We start from the raw sequence: 17,510 nt of genomic DNA, 5'->3' as shown, positions 1-17,510 counted from the left end.
GGCTTTTTCAAAATATTAAAGTGGATGCTATGTGTTAACTTTTGCAGAATTAACTGCAGTTGCGGAATAATAACTAATGCCTTTATTTTTATAACTAACTGACAGAAGTGAGAATAAGAGATGAATTTGTGAAATAGGTAATGTTGATTTAAAATAGTTGTGGAAATAGCTAAATGGTCTGCATGGTCAGATAACATTTGAGGAACAGATGTAAAGACCCCTGCCACTGACCCTTTGACTATCAATCACTGTTGCCTGCTGAAAGCACAGAAGTGAGACACGACTCTCAAATTCACATCCATGATTACTGCACGTACTCTAGAAAGATGGGTCAGGGTTCAAACCAAGCTAAAGAATCCCCAGAACATGTAAACAAGTTTAAAGAAATGTTTGAATGTGTTTAATCTTTACAAATATACATTTGACTAATACAATGAAAAAGTACATAAGAAGCCTTGCTATGATTAGCCAGTGTGCCTCTAGCTATGGCTATGCACCCATTGCTGTTTACCATCCCTTTTATCCCTTATTAAACTTTTAGAAATGTTGAAGAGTGAAGCTCGTTTCTCACAGTGCTGAGATGCAGCTTTCAAGAGAAGTATAACACTGTAATCTGCACTGATAACTCTTCAGACTACAGATCGATAGTTTGGTCACTTTTTCATCATAATGGAAAGGCATTACATGCATTTTCACACATTTGGAAACATGAAGTTTCCAAATGCATGTAATTACTCTATGAAGTGTGAAACATTAAAAACTGCAACAATTAAACTTAAAACCGCAACAATGCCAAACTGAGATCATATATGTGGTGCAGTAAAATTATGAGACGGCCAGCTGGCCCTATAAGCCAGTTCTCAGCTGTTTTAAAAACCAGGAACTGGTCTGAATGAAGTGCAGTGCAGCTCTGTGCTTCACACATCATCAGTGGCTTCACTGGTGCCCAGTCTGGGGGCCTGTTGGGATTTAGGATTCTTCCTTTTGTTTCTTTCTCTCATGGAATTCTCTCCCACACGTGTTGGTAGGAGACAATAACAATGGGGTACTTAAGAGAGGCAAAAGAAGTTGCCATATCTTAGGGGAAGAGTGCAGCTAACTATTCTCTTTTTACCTGGGGAAAGACAGAGACCCTGAGAGAATTGGTCTGGGTGAAAGGTGTTGGGTGCAGGTCCTCTTTCCTCTCATCATATTCTCCATTCCTTGGTAGACACCTGTCTTTCAAACCAAGACAGGGCTCCATTTTCTGGCATCCGCCATCCCTGCCAGAGGTGCTCTAGTTTCTCATAGCTGACAAAGGTTAGATTTCCAGGTTGAGATAGAAATGAAGGGCCTACCTGCATGTTACTCTCCCACTGTGCCTTGCCCTCCAGCAGGGAGTCCAGAACAGCCCTACTTGGCTCCTCGGCCGCAGCATCATTCCCGCTCACCACATAGTAGGATGATCGCACCCTCTTGAAAAACTCAACATCAACATTCTTGCTATTGCTGTGGTTGGGAATGTAGACCAGATCCAAATACACTGGAGGTCCCGGAGGCACTGCTGTAGATTTTGCCACCTTAGTATTTCCAGGTCCTTTGGAAACCAAACAGCAAAAGAATATATCATAGGCATATGGTTAAAAGCATGCATTTATTAATTACTTTTATAACCACTGAAGTGAGATGTGACCAATTACGGAATTACCCTCCTACATGTAATGACATGTTACAGCTGTGTTGTACCCCAATTCTGATTGTAATGGAAGGAAAAACCTGAAAAACTGGAACTATATTATACAATAAAAAAATCACTACTATTAACAAAAATTTGGCTGAACCTTTTCCAGTAATATACTACTATTATGCAACAATTACTATGCAAGGCTGTGATTACTGAATTACCATTCAGTAAATGGTGCTATTATTTTCTTGATGAAGAAGTGCTGCTTTTTGAAAGTCTAGGGTATGACTGATTATAAAATCTAGTATCACACAGGAAGCCATGAAAATTTGAAGCTGTCCTGAAATCTGAGGTACACAGCAGGACATGATAGCAATTGATGTGCTCAGGCTGCCTTAGAGATGCATCAGAAATCTACTACACGTGAGCACAAAGAAGGTCAAGGAGGAACTTGGAAGGAGGAAGTTGCAACGCAATTCAATGAACAGAGTCAAGTATTTGTTTGCCTGCTGTATCCTTATTTACGTACACAAATTAGCCACTTTTTGCAAAAAGTAGGGGGAAGCATTCCTTTGCTGCTGTACATAGTATATACTTGTTCTAAGAAGAAGAGCTTCAGTCAAAATGAAGTGCAACATGTAAACACATTAAAACTATTACACAAAAAATCACATCTTTTGCTCCAAAATCATGGTGTAAACTAAAAATCTGGCTTCAGCCAGTAATTTTACCCAGATGACCAACATTTATGGTTTATTAGCTTTCTCATGTTGATTAAGTTTGGTAAACAATTATCTGAGCAATATGATCAATTTAGGGTCAAACAGTGTAAAAGGCCAGGAAACATCTCTCACAGTTGTTTAGCATGTTCTAACACTCACCACAGGGCAAAATGCCAAATGAAGTGATAAGATTTCCTGATTTAGAGAGTTTTTGCTATTGGTTTTGTTACAAAATATTTTATCATCTTTGATGTTAAAAATACAAAATCTCGGATGTCTTTTTAAATTGTGCATACCAACACTGATTAAGATACTTGTTGCTATATTTTTACGATTTTATATCATTACAAATTATTCCAGCACATGCCTGAGAAGTATGCCTAATAACTTTAATTTAGAGCTGAAGTGCTGCAGAAATGCACAGCATGAATAACAACATTGCTGCTTTGAAATGTATCTTCTAACAGACAGATGCAAATGAATGGTGTGAGGAAGGAACAGCGGACAACCAAAAATGGGGAAGCTAAGGACAGTTGAATACTGGTTTGTTTGTGCTGAATCCTAGAACTGCTCCTTGTAAAGAAGCTTGCAACAGAACATCACTCCTCACAGCAGAAAAATTAAAGTATCCCCCAAATAGTCCCCCAACAAGGTCTGCTGGAAACAACAGATTAGTGCAATACCTCCTTCAGTAATCTAGTTCACAATTTTTAGCTACTTAGAATGTATAACAGACATTCAAAATTACATTAACTTTCGGTATGTTTAGTCATCCATGATGGCATAAAACCGGATTACGTGATGTACATGCTTACTTCACTAAAAATGCTTTTACTAATGTTTATTTTTTTAAATGCTGCTTTTAAAATCAATCCAGCAAAGCAATAAGAGCATTCAAAGAGAGATAGTGACTTTGCCTCCCACAATATTAAATTGCATTAATTTATGTTGAAGATAATTGTATCTACTTATTTCTCACAATGAATAAGGCTTCACCTTGCTACTGATTTTCCTTCACCAACAAAAGTGGTACTTTCAATTCTATTAGGTGGTTAACTGTTTAGACAGCTTGTATTAAATTCTTTCTATTTTATGTACTCTCTGAGCAAGCTGACATAAATTTTCTCAGATTATAGTAGTAAAACTAGTGACTTTCATGCATTTAAATGTGGCATTTACATGCTGGATTTGTACTTAAAACCTGAACTTTCTTTGAGGATATGCCACAAACCACACTCTCAGCTGATATAATGGCAAGCTAACTACACTGCAACAACTAAGAAAATCGTAACACCAGGGCATCACTATTTGTCTTTACCTGTGGTTGCAGTCTTTGCCGACTTGGATGCTGTTGTATTTGCTGCATTCTTGGTATCCTTATCTTTCTCTTCCACTCGAGACTTCACCTCTGGATTAGAGATATTTTTGGTTGCCTTCTCCACAGATTCCTTCTTTTTTGGAGAAGCTGTTCTGGAAATTTTGTCTAAAGATTCTTTTGTAGCTGGTTTTGGTGAAGCTACTTGTTTTGATTTACCATCACTTTTTTTAACAGGAGAAGATGACTTGGTCTTGGTACCCTGCTTTTTTGTCTTTGTCTTTTCTTTGAGGTCCTTCTTCAAAGGTTTACCTAAATTCTGTTCAACTGGCAGAGCCTCTGGATCAACCATGGTAACATCAGGGTGCCTGGGGGAAGGGCTGCGATCCTGCATTGGGACAGGTGGTGGGTCAATGTGTTTGTAGGTAATTGTCTTGTCCGTTGGAATGGTTTCTGACTCATCTTCTGAGTCAATGTTAGCATCTGCAGTGATGGAAGGGCATTCCTCAGTCTCCGGGGGAACATCCGAATCGGTCTGAGATGGGGCAGACTCGCTCACAGATGTGGGAGGAGTTTCATCACATTGCCGTCCTTGCGGCTTTCCCCCAGAGGGAGGCTGAGCTCCCCCAGACTGAGTTAGTGGCTTCTCTTGATCTTGAGACTGTTCTTCACTTGCAAACCACTCAAGGGGATTTGGGTTGATAAACGAAGGTGAAAGTTCAGTTTTGGGATGTTTATATTCACAAGAGGACACAAGGCATAAGTCAACATCTTGACGTGATTCTGCTAATGATTTACTTGGAGTAAAATGTGCACTTGCTTCATAGGAATAGCTGGTAGCTTCAGGCGACCTCCCAGGGGTAGCTCTCCCAGTTGTCTCAAACGAGTAATCTGTGGCTTCAGGTGAACTAGAGGCTTTCTCAGTTGTCTCGTAAGAGTAAGTCATGGCCTCTGATGACCTGGTGGTTCTCCCAGTCGTCTCATAGCAGTAGCCAACAGCTTCTGGTGATTTAGAGGTTTTCCTTGTTGTCTCATAGGAATAATCCATAGTATCGGGTGATCTGGGAGCTTTCCCAGTTAACTCATAGGAATAATCTGTGGCTTCAGGTGATTTGGTGGTTTTCCCAGCTGTCTCATAGGAATAATCTGTGGCCCCAGGTGACCTGATGGTTTTCCCTGTTATCTGATAAGAATAATCTGTGACCTCAGATGACCTCATATTTTTTGCAATTATCTCGTATGAATAGTCTGTATCCTCGGGTGACCTAGTAGTGTTCCTGGTTATCTCATAGGAATAATCTGTGGTCTCAGGAGACCTAGTAGTTTTTCTGCTTGTCTCATAGGAATAATCCATGGCTTGAGGTGATCTAGTAGATTTTCCAACTGCCTCATAAGAATAGCTGATATTCTCTGGTGACCTTGTACTCTTCTCTCTGGCCTCATATGAATAACTAAGTTCTTCTGGTGACCTGCTACTTTTCTCTGAATCTTCTTTATCTGGGCTGAGTAAAGGTTCTGGACTGTGCTTTGATAGGGGTTCCTGATAACCAAAGGCTTTGACAGAAGACACTCGTTGTGACAACAAAGGTGTGTGACTAGCTGACACTGCTTCTGTGATTGCAGGAGGTGAATCTGGAAAAGTAGGAGAATACAGGGGAGAAGATTCCCTTGGAGTCAGTGGAGACAGGTCAGATTTTGGTGACAGCTTCTCTCCCAGGCTCTGCACCTTTTCTGAGGTAAAAGAAGAATGCAGTGACATCTCTCTGGGTGGAACACCACCTGAAAAAGTTTCCTCTGGCAGTGGTGAAGCTACCTGGGAAGGTGTATGAGCTGATGAAGTTGAGGATGAAGCTTCAATTTGAGAAACTGAAATAATTTCTGAAATATCTTTCTCTTGAGAGTAAGATGACTGTTCCACAGGTGAAATCTTCTGTGCAAAAGGAGACTCCTGTGTATCTGAAGGGCTATAATCTACTTCCGTTGGTCCGTTTTCAGAGATATGGTGTACACTAGTGCCTAGAGCAGGATATTCTGGAGACTGCCTACTAAAATCCATTGCTAAAGACTGCTCAGGTGACTCCTGACCATATTCTACAGACATAGCTGACTGCTCAGGAGATCTGTGATCAAGCACTGGTGTTCTTGATTTTGCAGTTTTAGGTGAGAAATCTGGTGGAGAAATTGACATAGGCCTTGGGCACTCCTCTTTAGATGGAGACATTTCTGTTTCCTGAAAAGTTGTTGGTGTTTGTACAACTGACACTGAAAGGGAATCGTCAACTTCAGTAGAGTGAGGAGAACCAACCTCAGCATGCAAGGAAGGAGATACATCATCAGTAGTTGGTTCTGGAAATGAACTAGTAGCAACAGATGCTGTAGAGACAGAAGCTACTCCTTCTATATGGGAATAGGTGTCTTCTGCAACAACTTCATCAACGGGAGTTGCAGACTTGTCAGAGACAGTGCCTTCCGAAATTGACATTTTAGTATCTTCTTTTAAAGAACCAAACTGACTGATATCTATTTGAGTTGGTGAGAGATCACCTGCTAACTTCCGCTCATCCAAGACCAGTGAAGACTGGGAGCTGCTAGGTTCTGTATCCTCCATTTTCCTTTCCAGGCTGAAGCTTTCCTTAATTACCATAAATTCCATGCTTTTTTCATCTTGTTTTTCTTGGAAGAGGCCCACAGAGCTTGCTTCAGAAGCTGGGCTCATCTGAACAGGTGATTTTTCTTTTTCGGGTTTCCCCTCAGAAGGACTTCCATAATCTCTGGTGGGAGACTTTAAATCAGCACTCAAAAATGTATCGTAAGTGGTCTCTGAACCTATCAGTGGAGGACTCCGCAGAGGGGAGAGAACCTTTTCAATGGGAGATTCTGAATCTGGCACAGGCTCATCCATAGGGCTTATTCTGCATTTCGCAGACTCATCTTTGTCTTCACTAAACTCAAAGCTAACAGGAGCTTCTGTTGACTTTTCACTGGTTTCAGAGGGAAGCTGACTGGACTTTTCATCAGTGGGAGACTGATAATAAGGTGTGTGACCAGCACTACCAGCAGCAGACTGTGACGGAGATGCTACTTCTAAGGTTTTATCTTCAGGGCTTGTGCAGTGCTCTTCAGCAACTTCTTGGTGTACATCAGGCAATTTAGCAGTAGGGACAGACTCAGAAGGAACCTTGATCTCATTGGGAGTGAGTGAAAAGTTCACACTACGTTCACTCAGTGGTGTTTTGGCAACAGGCGAAGGAGGGGACAAACTGTCAGCTGGACTCTTGGCTGAACTATGTTTTCCACCATCTTCTTGGTAGGATTCTCTGATTTCTAATTTGTCAGTGCCTTGGATTTCACTTTCTCTTTGCCGGTATACATCTTGGAGTGCAGATTTGCAGAATTTGTCTTCTTCTAATGAAGAGGGTGGTGAGATGGTAGAAGCTGAGGCATTATAATCCTTTCCTTCTGTGGCCTCTGTCTTGGATCCTTCGGATAAGCCATTAAAAGCATCTGGAAGTGGGGAAAGTTTAGCTCTGCTGAACTCTTGAGAGTAGAGTGATGTCTCATACTTGGTAATGTTCACATACTCCTGAGAAGGTGACTCGCTTTCCTCGTTGTTAGTTTCATCACTCATGACATCTCGGGGTGTTGACATTTCATCCATTGGAGTTGGTTCACTGGATATTTCAATGGTGGACTGTGTGTAACCTGAAGTAGCAGTGAATTCCTCAGGTTGATCTTCTCTATTTTCTTCATCAGAAACAGTGGCTTCACTTTCTGAACCACCAGGCAGTGTCTCGTCATGGATAGAAGAAGCTGGTTCAATCACAGGAGACTGAGACTCTGAGCGTTTAGTTGGTGTAATTATGAGTAAGCCATACTTATCCTCAGCTTCACCAGATTCTGCAGCTTTGTCTACTACAGCCATCACGTAATCTTCTTCAGCTTCTGTTTTTTCAGTTTCTTCTTCATCTCTGATGTCTTCTGCTTTGTCTTCCTCATCTTCTTCAGTCTCCTCAGTTTCTGCCTTTTCTATTGCTTCTTCCCTGTCTTCTTCAGCTCGTTCATCAGATGCCTCGTAATCTGCCTTTTCAATGTAATTTTCATCTTTAATGTTAGTATCTACTTGAGTCATTACTTTTTCTGAGTCACCTGGAATTTTTCTTGATTCTTCCATATATGGTTTTGTGGCATCCAGTTGTGTTTTTTCTACTTCATTTTCATCTCGTTCTTCAGCTTCTTCTGTCTCTGCCTTTTCTTCATAATCTGCTTCAGATGATTCTTCCAAGCCAGTTCCCTCATCTTCAAACTTTTCATTGTCATCAACCTTGTGTTTTCCCACAGGTTCCAATTCTTCAGGTGTCTGTTCACACTCACCTTCAGCCTCTGTGGTTGTTATGCCTTCATCGGATGACTCAGCAGGTCCTTCATTATCCAGTTTTTCTTTTTGTACTTCAAAGGTGTCTTTTTGTACTGTGCCAGTGAGTTTCAGATCATCCTTTATAAGTGCAACTTCAGATTTTGTTTCTTTTATTGTTTCTACTTCTTCAGCTTTTAATTCCTCAAAATCCTTTGTTAAATCCTCTGGTGAAGACATAAGGGATCTTTCTGCCTCAAGCTCCTTTCCACCGGCTGTAATTTCTGCAGCTGCTACAGCTGTGGCTCCAACTGCTGCAAGGGCAGCTTGTGCTCCACTGACTTTGAGGTCCTTCTTCACACTTTTAACTTTTCCTTTTTCCTTTGGCTTTCCAGCAGGTGTTGCTTCTTTTTTAGCAGGTTCCTCCTTCTTTTGTGGTTTAGGCTTTGCTGCTGGCTTTTTGGCTTCATTTGAAGGAGTAGCTGTCTTCTTTGTTTCTTTAGGAACCTTCTTGATGTCCTTTTTGGCTTCTTTGTCTTCCTTCTTGATTTCCTTCTTTTCTTCTTTTTTAGCTTCTTTTTTAGCTTCTTTTGTTGAAGCTTCTTTCTTTATTTCCTTCTTAGCTTCCTTCTTGTCTTCCTTTTTCACCTCTTTCTTAACTTCTTTCTTGATCTCTTCTTTTTTTGGTTTTTCCTCTTTTTTGATGGGTGTTTTCTCTTCTCTTTTAGAAACCTCTTTCTTTGGTTTTTCTTTGTCTTCCTTCTTTTCTTCAGGTTTTGGTTTGACTTCCTTTTTCACTGTCTTCTCCTTTGACATTTTCGGTTTTACATCTGTACTTTGTTTTTCAGGAATTTCAGATTTCACTAGTTGTTCTTCCTTACTTGCTATGTCTTTTTCCACTACTATTGGTTTGGCTTCTACTTTTGCTGGTTTTTCTTTTTTAACTGGAACTTTTTCTTTGCTTTCCAACTTCTGAGGCTTTTCTGGTACTGGACTAGGCTTCACAGGCTCTGGTGTTTCTTCTTTAGATTCCTTTCTGACAGGCTTATTTGGTGGTGTCTTTGCAGCAGGCTTCAGACTCTCCTTGCTATCTGTTCGTTGTTTCAATTTCGCTTGTTTCACAGCTGGACTAGCAATGTTCCCAGTTAGGTCTTTTTGTGTAACCATTGGTTGTTTAAGGAAGTCTAAATGTTTGAGTTTTTCTAGTCCCTCTAGAATATTATACTGGGTGCTGTTTCCGGGAAAGAGAACTCTGATTATTTTTTCTGCAGGATTAGCTGGATGCCACACAATCAGGGATGAGACAGAGGTGAAATAGGATAATGGAATGTCTAGCTCTTGGCCATTTGGTAGCAGGAATTCAGCTTTATCTTTGTTAGTACCACTCCACTGCTGCATAAAATATTGCATCTCTTTGCTATTTTTGACAGGATTAAGCACATACATCTCAAGTTTGCCAACTCCCATTTTCTGAAATAAAATGATAGGGTCAATGGTATTTCCTGTATTTCTGAAAAGAGGTTCTGGTTTCATAGACAATTTATTTAGATATTGGAGAGTAAAACAAGCTTCTTCTACACTCCTTTTTACTCTAAAATTAGGATCCAGGTTCTTCAGGTTCTCAGGTACGTTAAGGAACACAACTCCTAAATCAGGTGAGATCAGGTTTTTCATCCAGTCACTGTTGGTAGTAGACCCTTGAGACTGTTCCTCTTCTAGTTCAGCTATCTTTCGCTGAAGCATGCTATTGATTCCTGGCAGATTGTCGTCTCCGATGTGAGTGAGCAGAATGGAATCTACCCTGTCCAAATGCCGGATAAGTTTCCAAAAACAAGATTTTCTTTCAGATCCTCCATTGATAAGCATATTGAATCCATTCACTGCAAACAATGCAGAGTCGCCTCTTCCCCCTGGGAAAATGTAACAGCAGGGTTTGGAGAGCTTCAAGAAACCTCCTGAGGTTGGAGGTTCCAAAATGTCGAAAGGTGATGGCACTTCTACTGATTCTGACAGATACTCTGTGAATTCAGAGAGTCCTTCCATCTCAGGCAGTATGGAAGCTGAGTTGAGTTTAATGTTAATGAAGTCTTGAAGGTTGTGTCTGTCAAGGTTGGAATTTTTCCAGTCCCCTTCCTCAGGGCAGAAGAGAGTTAGGCTGGCTTTGTTGGCAGGGTGTGTGGTGCTCAACAATTCACCAATCTAGGGTTATAGAACAAAAATACAAGAAGATGCACACAAATTTATTTTTTAATAACAATTAATGTCAACAAATATTTCCTAATCAGATAGATAAAATCTTTTTCATTTGGTTCTGCACTGGTGAGTCTCCATTCTACACACTAAAGTAAGCTGGTATCACAATTATTTTACTGCCTTATTTTTTTACAATACAAAGGAGGACCTTATTTCTGGTCAGTACTGCCCAAAGGACAACAGGATACAAGGTTCCCCTTTCCCTCCTCTATACTTTATAGAAGGACAGTCCTAACTATTATACTGAAAAGCCAGTATTGCTCCTGGATTTATCAAGATTGGCTGCAGGGGAGTTTTTCAGAACAGTGATCATGAGATGGTGGAACTCAGAATCTTGTGAGGAAGTAAAGCAGTAAGTAGGACTAGAATCCTGAACTTAGACCTCTTCAAAGAGTACTTGGAGGAATTCCATGGTTTAGGGTTCTGGAAAATATAGAGGTCCAAGAGAGCTGGTCAGTATTCAAGCATCCCTCCTTCAAGCTCAAGACCAGTGTATTATCATGAGCAACAAATCAGCCAAAGGAATCAGGAGACATGCATGGATAAGCAGGGAGCTTCTAGTAAATCTCAAATGGAAGGAAGAAATTTATGGGATGTGGAAAAAGGCACAGACCACACTGTCAGAATATGCAGGGATGTAACAAGGAAGGTCAAGGCCCACACAGAACTGAGTCTGGTAAGGGCCATCAAGGACAGCAAGAAGGTCTTCTACAAGTACATCAGCTGCAAAAGGAAGAATAAGGAAAATATGGGTCACTGATAAATCAGATCGGTCTCCTGGTCATGGAAGACTTAGAGAAGGTGGAAATACCGAATACCTTCTTTGCCTCAGTCTTTACTGCTGAGGCCAGCCCTCAGATCTTGGAGATAAGGGAGGCTGGAGAAAAGGAAGAATTTTCTTGATTCTAGGGCATTGCATTAGAGATCAGCTGGGCAGACATAACATCCATAAATCCATGGATTTATGGATGCACCTGATGAGATGCACCCACAGGTGCTGAAGTAGCTGGTAAATGTTGCTAAGACACTCTTTGAAAAACCATGGGGAAAAGGAGGTGGATGATGACTGATGACAGGAGGAAAGTCAGTGTTACTCCTCTATTCAAAAATGGGAAAGAAAAAGGACGCAGGAAACTACTGGCCAGTCAGCTTCACTTCCATCCTCGAAAGATGATGGAACACATCATTCTGGAGGTCATCATCAAGCAAATAAAAGAAAAGGAAGTCATCAGGAGCAGTCAGCAAGGATTCCCCAAGGGGAAATCATGCTGACCAATCTGACAGCCTTCTATGATGGAAGGGCAGGATGGGTCAGTGAGGGAAGAGCAGTGGATGTTGTCTGCCTCCACTTCAGTAAGGCTTTGGACACCATTTTCCATAACATCTTTATAAGTAAAGCTCAGGAGATGTGGGTTAGATGAATGGACAAAAAAGGTGTATCAAGGAGTGGCTGAATGGCAGAGCTCAGAGAGTTGTGGTCAGGTGAGGAGAATCCAGTCTTATCCAAACTGTTTATCAACAACCTGAATGAAGGGATGGAATGCACCCTGAGCAAGTTTGCTGATGACACCATGGGGAGTGGCTGATACATCTGAAGGCTGGGCTGCCATTCAGAATGACCTCAAAAGGCTGGAGAACTGAGTGTAGAGAATGAAGTTCAACAAAGGCAAATACAGGGTTCCGCACCTGGGGAGGTGTAACCCCAAGTACCAGTAACAGGCTGGGGGCTCAATTGCTGGGAAGCACCCCTGCAGAGAATGACCTGAGAATCTTGGTGGATGACAAGCTGACTATTTGCCAGCAAAGTGTCCCCATGGCCAAGACGGTCAATTGTATCCCTAGAGAATACCATTCCTGAAAAGCCAGCACCATTCCTTCCATCAGGGAGAATATAGCCAGCAGGTTGAGGGAGATGATCTCTACTCAGCCTTAGGGAGACCACATCTGGAATGCTGTTTTCAGTTCTGGTCTCCACAGACCATAAAAGACAAAGATTTGCAGAGGGTCCAGCAGAAGCCACAGAGATGATGAAGGGACTGAAACATCTTTCTTAGGAGGTGAGAACACGGGAGCTGGGCCTGTTAGTCCAGAGAAGTCTGAGAGGTGTTCTTGTCAATACATATTAAATATCTCAAAGGCAGGTGTCAAGGGGACGGTGCCAGACTCCTTTCAGTGTTGGCCAGTGACAGGACAAGGAGCAATGGCCATAAGCTAAAACACAAGTTCCACTTCAAAATGAGGAAGAACTTCTTTATACTGAGGATGGCAGAACACTGGAACAGGCTGCCCAGGGAAGTGGTTGAGTCACTATCCCTGCAGGTATTTAAGATCTGTAGATGTATTGGTGCTTGGGGGCAGAGTTTAGTGTTGAATTTGGAAGTGTTGGGTAAGAGATGAACTTGATGATCTTTGAGATTTTTTGCAACCCAAACAATTCTGTGAATTTGTCTTTTCCAATCTTAACAATTCTATGAATCTATGATTCTAAGTTTTGTACTTCTGAGATTCCAAGATCCAGAGCCCAAGAAAGATCAAGGAAAAGAAACAGGATTAAAAATGCTCACCACTAGTTTGATTTAAAATTCATGGACCACAGAATTTGAAATCTAGAGTAATTCTATTAATTTTGACAGTATTACTTAATATTCTAGTATCAAAACCAACTGTTGCAATAAAGGCATAGAAAATATGAATTTCCATGCCATAGTACAAAGAGCCATTTTTTATTACGGGTTCTGAACTAAAAAACAGTATTTGATTGTCCCAGATAAGTAGAGAAACATGAAAAAGTGTGACATATTTTACCTTATCTCAGTGCCACAGATACTTTCATTTGACTTTTTTAAACTGACAATTCAGTTAAATGTACCTTATTTCTGTTCTACTTGCCCTTAAGAAAGAGACCACCAAATTTCTATAAAGAAGTAATTCAGATATAAAATGTCAGTGGAAAATGTGCCAGCACATCATCATGAAAAATACCATAACCTTCTTTGCAGAGATTCAGTTGTCAGTTGAAGATTTAAGCAAGATTTAAGAACATTTTCCATAAGGATGATATAGATAACACTACAGGTGAATAATTGGGAATTCTTGGACCACAAGCTGTATCAACAGAGGAAATGAATACATGAAAGATTAATAATGTTCAATTGTGTTGGATCTCTTTGGACCTCTTTGTGTGTAGGTCTCACTTTTTTCTTTGTGTTACATAACTTATTTTTTAGCATTTACCAAACACAGAACTCAAAAAATATGCAGTGGCTGTTTTAAAAATACCAGTCCAACCAAGAGATAAATAAAGCCCAAAACAAAAATTTTCTACCTTCCTTTATCATTGTTATTGAATAGGTAAACCATTTGACAGCAGTATAAATAAATCTCACCCATATGTCAGATATGGCCCTATCTGAATGACAGCAAATAAAAAAACAAAGCAGAAAGAATAAATGGAGAAAAGGTTGAAAAGGCTGAAAGAGCAGAACAATAAGGGAACCATTACTGTTGTTTATTGCAGAATTAAGAAAAGAGGGGCAGCAAGGATGATGCCTTTGAAATGGATTTAGCTTCTCAAAAGTACTCCTTATGATATGTCTCTGATCAGGGTTGAAAGCACATTATTAGGGAGAGCCAAATGTAATAAAAAAATCATTTCCTCTGAATAAATAAATCCAAGTCTGTTGCATGCATAAGGAAATAAAACTGGAGAACAGACTGTTTCTCATAAAGAGCCGATTTTCTGTCTAGATTTTGAAAAAAACAACCCTATATGGCAACATACTGGGCTAATGAATATATTGTGTCATGGTTCAGGGTGAGTCCTCTCTGGTTTATATTATACCATATTTGGTTTTCTGCTTCATACTTCTAAATTCTGACTTTTTTGCTCCTTAAAGTTGGCATGCATAATGCAGACGGTGTTAAGCCACTGGAAGCCCAGGCTAATGAAAAATTAAAGGAAGTTTATTCCAGGCACAGATTGTATCTGTTGAGAATAACAAATTCAGTCATGCCTCAGGAAAAAAGTATCAATGGATTTGAATTTCAAATGATGACACTAGGGATAAACACTAACACAAAGATGTAGCCACTCCTCTTCTCCAAATTCAAAACCACTGTGTGAGCAAAGAAATATATCTGTAAATCTGAATAAACCTTTTTTAAACATTGAGAGACATCTGTTGAGGAATGCTTGAGTTTTAAAGGTGTTACAGCCAGTGAAGACAAACAGTAAGTTGGCTTCTCAGAGAAAACGCGGTTATTACTTCCTACCCTGAATCACAAAGGTACAAAGAAAGACTTTCCCGTTCTAGCTGTTGTTGCAGAAGCAAGGGAATGGGACATTTCCACCTTCCCACATAGGATAAATTGAAAATCCCGCTTTCAGGCTTTTCCTGAAGAGAGTTCTGCATGCTAGAGACAGATTTCTGAATTAGACTTTATACAAGTATTTCCTGAAGTGTATTTACTTATTTGCAAGCACTTTCCTTGACCTCAGTTCAGGTTTGGCTCAGTGAAGTAAAAATGGGCAGAGGTCACAAACACGTACTCCCACCTTACATGGTCCTAGAATCATGGAATTGTTTAGGTTGCCAAAGACCCTTAAGATCATTGAGTCCAACTGTAAATCTGGCACTGCTAAGTCCACTAGGATCAGGACAGCACAGTAATTCTTTCATCTCATCACCACATAGAAAACCAGTAGCCACTTTCTCTAGACCTTTTTCCGAATTATTTTTTTCAATTTTTAAAAAATGTTGCACACATGAACTGTAGTATGACAGCCATGATCTTTCTTTGGTTTTTTGAAAGCTTGCCAACACACTGAGACCCCAGGACTTCAGAAACAATAGGCTGGAAGCCAGCACTTGCTGAGAGCCATGCCAGCTGGCTGGTAAGCACGCTGCCAGCCGCAGAGATGAGCCAAATGAGCCTTACTCATAGCCCACGGGAGTGTGTCCTGAACACCCACTACTGCAGCAATCCCACAGCATCTGCAACTCATGGCCAACCCCCATCCTTCCACTTTCCAAGCAATAATTTTGTTTCCTAGTGGTAATGGTAGCATTTGCCCCTAGTTTTGCATGTAGTCATAAAATAATTATATGTCACTAATTAGGCAGACATAAGGAACTTGAGTTTGTAATTTCATAGAAAAGTAACTCTGAGAAGTGCCAGTGAATTTGAGGTGCCAGGACTGTCTCAGAGAGCAGGAATCCAGCTCTTTCCTCACCCGTTTGCTGAACAAAGAGGCTTTGAGAACAGATCATATGGATACAGGAAGGTCAAACATAGTTTGCTGCAAACTATGCTGTTTCAGTGCTGAACTTTCAAACCTCAGTCTACTGACATGCTTCTAATTAACAGTGGAAACTAAATTTGTATGGATGCAGCCATACAGTTTATTTAAATATATACTTTACATGGCAGCCAAATTAAGTATGACAGCTTGTTTACTATGGATTCCTGCCCTATGGGAGCTTTCAGACACAGTACATTAAGGAAGAGAACAAAGTAACATGTCATGAAACAAATGATAAATACTGTATATTTAATGATTATCATTTTGGTATGTAAAAACCACAAGTTTTACAGATTCACTGGCCATATTTTAGACATTACTACAGAAAAGTTAAGCAGGTAGATGGTGCAAAAAATTACAGTTATTCTAGCAACACCCTCTGTCTTATTAATGCCACTTGCTAATTAGCCACAGGCAAGAACCTGGTGTCAAGTTCAATTCAACTACTTTGTTGCACCTTGCATTAACAACCTGTGTATTTTAAACACAGCACTGCCTCCTTCCATTGTAAAGGGTTCCTTGATTTTTTTCTTTCCGAAAGCTGTAATTTGATTTCCCAAATTAATATTTAATTATTTTGTTAGGCAATTTATATTAAATCTAAAATAAAATAAATAAATGTTTTGCAAGAAACAGAGTAAAGACCAGCAGCACCAGACTACCTATGGTAACTCTAACAAGACAGACACTTTTAGTCTTCTAGGAATCTCTGCCAGCCTGTAACAATGCATGGAAGACACTTTTCTAAACATACCTCTTGATCTGTGAAAATCTCAATGAAGTTCTGGAAGGAGAAGGACCCTGACTGAAGAATGAGCTCTCCTGTGTTTTCAAAGCACTGGCCAGTTAGAACAAGGAGCTTGTGCCTTGCAGCATCTGTGATCATTAAGCGCACCTAGAGCGAAGAGGAGAAATACATCAATAATGGGAGTGACCACATGTGTCAATAATCCACTGAGAACACACACTTTATCTCTCCTAATTTACAACCAGTCTCTGGAACAGGACTCTCAAAACATGGAGTTATACTGCTGTTTACAAAAGACAATGAGAAAGGGGAAAACATGAAGAAAAAGGAGGGGCAAGATGCAGTTAGAAAGAAGGTCTGAAGAATAAAACAAATTAATGACATGGAAAAAACATGCAAGGAGTAGAACAGAATACAACTTGAAGAAATAATTATTTTAGAAACAAACTTATTCATAGTATAGTTCTTGGCATACTTTTATGGAATTGTATCAGGACAACCTTGGTAAATTATTTAAGAGCACATCCTTGTTACTTTACTTGACCCTCACTACAGCTACTAATTGTTCTTGCTTACCACTCCCAAGGGAGAGATTTATGTGCATGCTAAGAGAAAGCCATATATTCTAAACTTAGGAATAAAACTAAATAAAATTTGTGTAAGATTCTATACTGTTGAGTAAATGATTTGCAAATACTTCAAAAGTCTTACCAAACACTGAAATACCAATTCAGTCTATGGTAAGCTATGAATTTCAAGTGCACTCTATTAAGAAAGAATTAAATCAAACCAGAACAGTGATTTCAGAACAAGACTATCCACATATTAAACTAATTGAGCAAATGAGCAGAGTCCATCTGGGACAGCTCCACATGATAATGCACCCAAGCTCCATCTCCATGGAGATGACACAATCAACTCAGCTCTCCTAGCAAGATATTCTTTCCAAGGTTTATATTGATTGTTAAGCAATCAATTTTTCTAAATAACTCTTGTGAATGCCGGGAGGCTGAGCCAGGGAGGCTTAACTTGAATCTCTGCTGAACAACTCACGTTTCCAGTACAACAAGAAAATACATACTGGAGAGTTTGTATCTCAAAGAAGATCCCAACTCTATCATGTCTTCACTGTTATTTTATTAAATAAATGATGCTA

General features: G+C 40.1%; 1 protein-coding gene across 1 annotated transcript in view; it reads right to left on the bottom strand.

The window, feature by feature from the left end:
- The window catches only part of MAP1B (microtubule associated protein 1B), a 71,515-nt gene that overhangs the window by 5,080 nt on the left and 48,925 nt on the right, over window positions 1–17,510 (bottom strand). The window contains exons 4-6 of the mRNA XM_039729801.1: window positions 16,361–16,501; window positions 3,704–10,250; window positions 1,338–1,576 (exon numbers count right to left, since the gene is read on the bottom strand). Of these exons, the coding sequence (XP_039585735.1) occupies window positions 1,338–1,576; window positions 3,704–10,250; window positions 16,361–16,501 (6,927 nt within the window). The remainder of the gene's footprint in view (window positions 1–1,337; window positions 1,577–3,703; window positions 10,251–16,360; window positions 16,502–17,510) is intronic.

The sequence above is a fragment of the Passer montanus genome, unplaced genomic scaffold, assembly GCF_014805655.1.
Source record: "Passer montanus isolate IOZ18808 unplaced genomic scaffold, ASM1480565v1 scaffold7, whole genome shotgun sequence".
NCBI classification, from domain to species: Eukaryota; Metazoa; Chordata; class Aves; order Passeriformes; family Passeridae; genus Passer; species Passer montanus.
Note: the sequence above shows the minus strand (reverse complement) of the source record. Positions and strands in the feature narration are given on the sequence as shown.